The sequence below is a fragment of the Nestor notabilis genome, unplaced genomic scaffold (assembly GCF_000696875.1).
Source record: "Nestor notabilis isolate BGI_N333 unplaced genomic scaffold, ASM69687v1 scaffold20207, whole genome shotgun sequence".
Lineage (NCBI taxonomy): Eukaryota > Metazoa > Chordata > Aves > Psittaciformes > Psittacidae > Nestor > Nestor notabilis.
Window position 1 is genome coordinate 1 of NW_009937147.1, and position 7,968 is coordinate 7,968.

A 7,968-nucleotide genomic window follows, 5' to 3' on the forward strand; every position below is an offset into this window, starting at 1 on the left:
CTCCCCTCCCTGCCCGAAACTTTGTGCTTGTCTGGAGTAACGCTGCTTCCATAGGAAAAGGGACCAAACGGAGAGTGAGAGTCGCGCTGGAGCTGGCAGCGTGCGCCCCGCGGAGGCTTCCGCAGCCTTCAGATGCTGGTGTTTAAGGGGAAAGGCAGAGTCACCTTGTTCCTGTCCTTCCTGAGGAGCGGAGCGTGCCCCTGTAGGGGATACGCTTTGGAATGAATCGCTGCTCCTTGTCGCCGCCTCCGAGGGGGGGACCCGCATCGAGCTGCGAGGGGCTTTGGCACGAGGGAATGACCGAGTTGGGTGTAACTAACCCCAAAACTCCCTGCGGTGATGATGTGGAGCCAGGTTTAGGGTTTGGAATCAAATGGGTTTGTAGGTTTGAATGTGCACAGTTAAATGACAAGAGTTTAGGAGCAGTTCTATCGTATGCAAAGGGCCCCTCAGGCGCTATCAGAAGCTCTAAAAGTGTTTTTCTCCATGAATTTTGAGGTTAGATGGTGGGGTTTGGAGCATTTGGGCTCCCAGGCCATGGCAGTGTTATCAGAAGCTATACAAGTGTCTTTCTCCGTGGATTTGGGGGTTAGATGGTGGCTTTTGGAGCATCTGCAGCATCCCCAGAGGAAGGGAAACTTGCATTTTGTACCTAGGTGGGTGTTGGTGATTTTTGGAGTCTAAATTTAAACCCAGCATCAAACTGATCGATCTTCAGCAGTCCCAAGTCGTGGTTTAGATGAAGCACGTGGGGGTTTTGATGCTCATCAAGCTGATGCCTGTTGCTGTCCTGTTGGAAGGTGACGGAGTTGGTGCTCGATAACTGCAGATCCAGCAACGGCGAAATCGAAGGGCTGAATGATTCATTCAAAGAACTGGAGTTCCTGAGCATGGCCAACGTGGAGCTGACATCACTGGCCAAGCTGCCCACGTTGAGTAAGCTCCGGAAGGTACGTCCCCTGTGCTCGTGGTGGTGATGGCAACAGGCTGGTGAGGGGAGGCCGTGAGCACCTCGAATGGTTTTGGGTATCTCCAGTTTGTTATGGCTGGGTTGGGCTCAGTCAAGGACTCTTGGTGCTCATCTGTGGTATCTTGGGAAGGTTGGCCATGTCCTGAGCTCCGTGAGGTGCTTGAATTGCATGGCTGGTGGCAGAACAAAGGCTCACAGTGAGTTCCATGTTCTGCTGACTTAAAATTGAGGCCTCCAAACCCAGGAGATTTATAATTCTCAAAGTAGGCTTCAAGGAACTTTCTGACAGCCAGAGAGAGCTTGTGAACGTGTGGGGACTCTTCAAAAGCCATCAGCTTGGTGATGAAAATGTTAAGTTAAAGGGAGAACGATGAAAAATGACACAGCCTGAACCTAATGGTAAGAAATGGACCATTTAATGACTCCATTTGTTCTGTGTGACAGTTGGAGCTGAGCGACAACGTCATTTCAGGAGGCCTGGAGGTCCTTGCAGAAAGGTGTCCGAATCTCACATATCTAAACCTAAGTGGCAACAAAATCAAAGATCTTGGCACTGTGGAAGCTCTTGTAAGTATGAAGTGAGAGGAGAAGTTAATAAATGTGGGGGGTTATGAGGAATAAATCCCATTCTAGTTGTTCCAGCTCAGGTGGAACAGGCGCTGTGGTGGTTTGGGTTTGGTGTTCCGGTTGGTCCTGACTCGGTTAACTCACTGCCATGGTTGTTAGAGACAGTAACCCTACAATTCCTTCTGCATTAGCAGTGGGATTATGTCCCAGACTGGAGATTTTTGAGCTTCTGGGTTTTTTTGGGAAGGAAAGCACCCAAGTTATGTCTTGCTGCTCCTCCTGTGTTCCGTAAGGTGTAGTTTGGCTCATAAGCAGCTGCCTGGTGCGTAAGGTCTGGGAGGTGACATGAATCCCCATCACTTGCTTACACTTGACTGTTCAGAAAGCAGATTCCACGGTGTAGTTCTAGATCCTCCCAAGTGCCTCTTGCTCCTTACAATGTGACTTAGTTAGTCAAAGGGTTTACAAGAGGTTTACTAGAGCGTTCAGTTTTGCCCTTGATTGCCTGAACAGGAATAGGCTGCACGAACCAAAACCAACCCCAAAGATGTGTGTTGGGATGTGCTGCTGGAGGGATGTGCTGGGTGTGCTCCAGGCAGGCCCTGGAGGCCATCTCCAAAAGCACTTCCACTGCAAACAGCCTTTTGAACTGAACTTTGTATTTAATGGGGAGCAAAATACCGAAGAGAAAAGGGCTGGGGATGGTGAACTCCATTTGGGCTGTGACTGTGCTGTCACTTGAAGCACCACGTGGTTGTCTCGAGAAGAAAGTGGGGGGAAAAGAAACCCTTTCTGTTTGTTTTCAGCAAAACCTGAAGAACTTGAAGAGCCTTGACCTGTTCAACTGTGAGATCACAAACCTTGAGGACTACAGAGACAGCATCTTTGAGCTGCTTCAGCAAATCACGTACCTGGATGGCTTTGATCAGGAAGACAACGAGGCCCCGGACTCGGAAGATGATGATGATGAGGGTAACTTCCTGTCATAAAGCGTGGCCAGAAGCAGTGTGCAGTGCTAGAGATGTCAATGTGAATGTAGCCTGGGGTGGAGCAGCTTCTTGAAGGCACTAGCACAATGCTGCACTCTTATCTTTGAAGCACAGGCTTCTAGAACTTGGTCAGTGCTAAGGCGCTGATGGAGAAGGAGAGCTCCTGTCAGAGGGTTTGGGTGCTCTTGCCGGAGCCTTCTGAGGTTAAAGAAATTGGACTAAAGATTCTGTTACATAAAATAGTCTCAAAACCACAGAATCCCAGAAGCTTGGGTTGGGAGGGAGCTTAAAGCTCCTCCAGCTCCAACCCCTGCCACGGGCAGGGACACCTTCCACTAGAGCAGGTTGCTCCAACCCCCTGTGGCCAACCTGGCCTTGAACACTGCCAGGGATGGGGCAGCCACAGCTTCTCTGGGCACCCGGTGCCAGCACCTTAGCACCCTCCCAGGGAAGAGCTTCTGCCTCAGAGCTCATCTCAATCCCCCCTCTGGCAGGTTAAAGCCATTCCCCTTGTCCAAAGCCCCTCTCCGGTTTTCCTGGAGCCCCTTTGGGCACTGGAGCTGCTCTAAGGTCTCCCCTTAAGGAGCCTTCTCCAGGCTGACCCAGCCCAGCTCTCTCAGCCTGTCTTTTGTATGAAAAATGCTCATTTTACTGGCTTCTGTAGCAGCTTCAGTCCTAGGCTCAAGTATTATCCCATTTTTCAAACATGTACATAGTGCTTTTGATCTGATCCCTCGAGTCCCAGCTGAGGCTGTTCCTCCTTTTTCCCTGTTGCTACCCAATTGCAAATGAAACCTCCACGTTTGGAAGCCCGTGTTAAAAAGAACTCCAGGAAAGCCAAAGAGTTGGTAGTTGGAATGTGAAATCCATGTGGTATGTGGAAATAAAGGGGTAGGTTATTAACTTGAAGTGTTAAATCATCTTGTCATTTGCTTAGCTGAAAGAGGGAAAGTGATTACGTGCTCCAGACAGAGGAATAAGATGAGCTGAGAGAGCAGCTCTTTGGACCTGTAGGTGTTTCAGAGTTACTAGTAAGGGCTTAAGTAAAACACATGGAGTATGTTCAGCTGGTTTTGCCTTTAAATACTTGGGGGTTTGATTCTGTCAGAAGCCTCCCTTTCACTGACCACATTTCCAGCTCTCTTCCAGGAGTTTGCATATGCAGCTGCTTCAGGCATCGGGAATCTTGCCTGCAGCTTGTGATGTAAAACCATTGGGAGCCTTTCTTGAGGGAAAAGGCTGATAAAGATTAACTTGATGAAAATCAGGCTTGTTTCCCACAATTACACCCAAATCCTTCTGGGAGAAAAAGGGTTCAACTGGTTGGAGCTGGTGCACACAACCCAGCGTGACGTGGGGTGAATGGAACTTCGCTTGCAGCATAAGTGTATCCTTCATTTCAGACGGAGATGAGGATGATGACGATGAAGGGGAGGATGAAGCTGGTCCTCCAGGAGAATATGAAGAGGAAGATGATGAAGATGATGGAGGCTCTGATCTGGGGGAAGGTGAAGAGGAGGAGGAAGTTGGTCTTTCGTACCTGATGAAAGAAGAGATTCAGGTAACCTGCTCCAAGCTGCCTGCAGGCTTCTGAGGTTACTCGCAGGTGTAGACACAGAGTATAGGAAGAAGTAGCAACAAGTTAGTAGTACTTCAACTAAAATGAAATGAAGGGAAAGTCTGTGGGGGTTTTGGTGTTAATAAATGGGGTTTGTACCTTGCACTCAGATGGAGATGTTCTTAGTGGTGGTGTGAAGAGCTATAGAAAGTGGCCCACGGGATCTTTTGAGGTCAGAAACCCCTTGTGGCCATGACTTCATTGCAGTTACTTTTGATAGGAGTTTACTCCTCACCAGCTGCATTTCACAGGGTGAAAGTCTGGTGCTAAACTCTTTTGGCTTAAAACTCTTCCTTGTAACCAGCACTGGTGGGATTGGAACTTCAGTTCTGCCTTGCTCTGAAGAGGTAACAGCCATGGTACAAGTCAGGAAGCTAAAACTAAAGAAATCTGCTTCAGAGGCAGGAGCTGAGAGGTGGGTTTTGGAAAATGAACAATACGTGACCAGGAAGAAGATCAGGAATGAATTGTTTCTGGGCATTGGTACAGGAATATGTTATGTGAAGTTTGGAGAGTTCTACCCTGGAAGGTTTTCCCTGTACTTCCAGAAATGAGGCACTGAATGAATCCAGAGGGGGTTTCATTCCTGTGTTCTAAGGGCAGACGTTGGATGGGGCTCTCTGATGCTTCCACATTTTTCCTCCTTACATTACCCTGTGTCTACAATATAGTGGCTATAAAGGTAAAAGCTCAATGTGGCTTCCAGGCTCGACTGGGGCAGGAGGGCAGAGATCCTGTGCCGCTGTTTAACCTTCTGGGGCTGCTGTTTACATTTCTTAGCTATCAGCTTTGGGGAGGAAAAACCCCAAACCCCAACAACCTGATTCACAGTAACTCAGTGAAGATAGGAACTGTTCTGCTGCCTCCTCTTTCTCCTCGAATGGCTGTGGGTTAAAAGGCTGTTTGTAATGACTCTCTGCAAGAACTTGCTCTTGAGCTGGCCTAAGGCAGTGATAAGGGGGAAAAACAAAGGAATACGGGGTGATGAGAAGCACTGGAGTCAGTTTGGTTCCTGTCCTTGTGCAGATGGCCAGCACCAAAACAGTAAAGGTGGAATGTGACCTCTGAACACAGTGGGATATCCTGGATTGCTGCTCCGCATCAGGGAGCAGAAGTTTGGATGGGGCTTGGAGCAACCTGCCCTAGTGGAAGGTGGCTGGAACTGGAGGAGTTTTAAAGGTCTCTTCCAACCCGGCCCATTCCAGGATGGGTGCAGAAGCCAAACTTGGAGCAAAAATCCTAACAATGTCTCCCAATTTTTGTGAAGGATGAAGATGATGATGATGACTACGTGGAAGAAGGAGGCGAGGAGGAGGAGGAAGGTAAGTGCTCCACTTGTGACTAAACCAATTCTTCATAGACCTGTAACTGTGCAAGGTTGGGGTGTGCGCTTCAGTGGCATCAATCCCTGTTTGCTGGGCTGGTTCTGGAGGTGTGGGGAGTGTTTTAGGACTGGTTTAAGCAAGAGCTCGAGTGAGTATTAGAAGAGCAGTGGTTTGATAATTGTGTCTGTCTCCTTGTAAAGTAAAACTAAGGAAGAAATGAGAGTTTTCTCTTGAAGCTCCAAGTGGCTTCTCCAGTAAATCCTTCTGGTGTCCTGGCAGCTCCCCAGAGTCACCTTTGCCCCAGGCTCCCATCTAACAGCTTTGCCAGTGACTTTCACTGTACTTTTGTTCTATCTCCTCTTTTCATCAGTGGTTCTAAGTTCTTCATTTCAGAAACGACTCTTTTGATGTCAGACACGTGCAGAATAGGCAAATCTTGTAAACCAGAAATGTCCATGTGGGTGGTTTGTCCTGCTTTAAGAAGGTGCAGCCTTTGAGAAGGACCTGCAGGAAGTTAAGCAGGACCAACACGTCACCCATCCTCTGTTTGAAGTTTCCCAGCCTCCTGAGCTCTGAGTAGTAAGATTAAGACTCCAGATGAGAGTCCCTGCTGTTACTGGGGAGTAAAACCTTTAAGAAAGGTTAATCTTAAAACAGACCAGCTTTTCCTTGGACTCTTCTTGCTGCAGGACTCTCCCAGAGCTTCACTTTTCTAATGGTCAGGCATTCTGTCCTGATCCGTAACAGTTCTGTGCTAATCCTGAAGCCTGGTTCCATCTCAGTGCAAGCCATAGGTGAATTCTAGTCTCTCCCCAGCTCAGTCCCCATCTCGTCTGTGCACTTGGCTCAGCAGAACCACTTTTGGGGTTGAAAAAAAGCTGAAATTTGCAAGTAATCCTTTCCTTTTCCCAAATGCAGCCTTTCAGTCTCTTTAAGACCATGAAGCAGGAGGGCAGGATGGCTGCTGAGGCAGGAAATGACTGCTCTGGATGTGACAGCATTGCATTTCATGGTTTCACCACAAGAGCGCACAGTCCACTGACCAGCTTAAGGCTGTTGCTAAGACCAAGCTCAATAGTTGTTTCTGTGAGATGCTGGGATCAGGTTGTATTTGGGCAGAGGCTGGAGCCTGGTTCACTTGGGATCACCAGAAACTGCTGGGGCTTGGGCAGGGGGTAGGCAACTGCTGCAAGCACAAGGTAGGGAGGTAGAAAACCCTCATTTTAGGTCTTTAGTATATGTTAACAGAACAATTCTATATGTATGTTTATATATAGACTTCATATGAATAATTCCTGTACAGAATCAAGGCTTAGCTTGAACTTAGCTTAAATCAGCCTGTATGATTGAGGTTGCTTAAACGGCTCTTTTTTGGGGTGCTGTCGCAGGGGTGAGCGTGTTACCTACCAGCAAACAGGGATGGGTTTCAATTCCCTCTTCAAAAAGGGCAAAGTTCCCTTTCGGAGCATAACAAGATGTGTGCATCCCTCTTTCCTAGCAGAGGGTGTGCGAGGGGAGAAGAGGAAACGAGAGCCTGAAGATGAAGGCGAGGAAGAGGAGGATTAACTTGTTCTAGACACCAGTAGGACCAGCCTCTTCGGTTCCAGAACACGCAATAGTGATTATGCAGATCTGTATGTCTCCATGTACCATAGATGTCCCTCCAGAAGATAATACGTTAACTTTTTATAGGAGAAGTGTGGTTTTACTATTCTTGCCCTTTTTATCATTCCAAATAAGATATAATAGCCTGGTAGTGAACCTATACGTAGAAAACAATTTTCAGCCCTATAATCACTGAAGCCATTGTCAAGTTTTTCTTCCCCCTCCCCAAACTTTTCTTTGGAGCTCTTTGGTTTCTACAAGCTTGTGGTGTTGGTCATCATTAGCCCAGATGAAAACACCCATTTCACATGGGTTTAACCTCGTGTGGTTTTCCTCCTTTCCAGTTTTTATACTGAAAAAGCTAAAAGCTAAAACTCAACCCCACTTATTAAAGGAGGAGCTGAGCGCAGCCTCAGTTTCCCAGGGATTCTGTTTGAAGTAGACAACTGGATTACACCTTTATTTCTGCTTTTAAAAGGGGACTCCTGGAATAGGTTTTGAAGTCTTCTGTCCATTTTGTGTATTATATTCTAAAGCCTAAGTGGGTTTCAGAAGATCTTCTTGCTTCCCTGCTTGTTCAGAGGGTCAGCATTTGCTGGAGTATCCAACCTCCGAGAGCAAAGAAAGGGTTGTAATCCATCCATTTGCTCCAGAACAGCCATTGCAGGTCTTAACAAAAGCAAATGATCTGGAGTTTGGAACTATTTCACTAGAAGCCTCTGTTAAACTTCCACTCACTTCGCTCTTGCATTGTCATTTTGGGAATTCTGCAACGGTGTTTGGCTATCAAATAGATGCATTTCTCATGCAGGTGTTAACAGGTAACTCCTTGGAGCGCATTTTCTTCAAGCACCCCCCCCCCCCCCCCTTTTTTTTTTTCTTGATGAGAGAAAA

General features: G+C 47.5%; 1 protein-coding gene across 3 annotated transcripts; it reads left to right on the forward strand.

The window, feature by feature from the left end:
• The first annotated feature begins 802 nt into the window (after positions 1-802).
• ANP32E (acidic (leucine-rich) nuclear phosphoprotein 32 family, member E) lies at positions 803-7,035 on the forward strand. 3 transcript variants are annotated; one of them, XM_010018689.1, is made up of 6 exons: positions 803-950; positions 1,415-1,537; positions 2,344-2,509; positions 3,930-4,087; positions 5,412-5,466; positions 6,968-7,035. In XM_010018689.1, the coding sequence occupies exons 1-6, from the start codon at positions 891-893 to the stop codon at positions 7,033-7,035; spliced, it is 630 nt and encodes a 209-aa protein (XP_010016991.1). In that variant the 5' UTR covers positions 803-890. The 3 variants fall into 3 exon arrangements, with proteins under 3 accessions (XP_010016991.1, XP_010016992.1, XP_010016993.1); XM_010018690.1 differs by having other exon boundaries at positions 3,930-4,051; positions 5,412-5,435; positions 6,973-7,035; XM_010018691.1 differs by lacking the exon at positions 1,415-1,537 and having other exon boundaries at positions 807-950.
• The last annotated feature ends 933 nt before the right edge of the window (positions 7,036-7,968 follow it).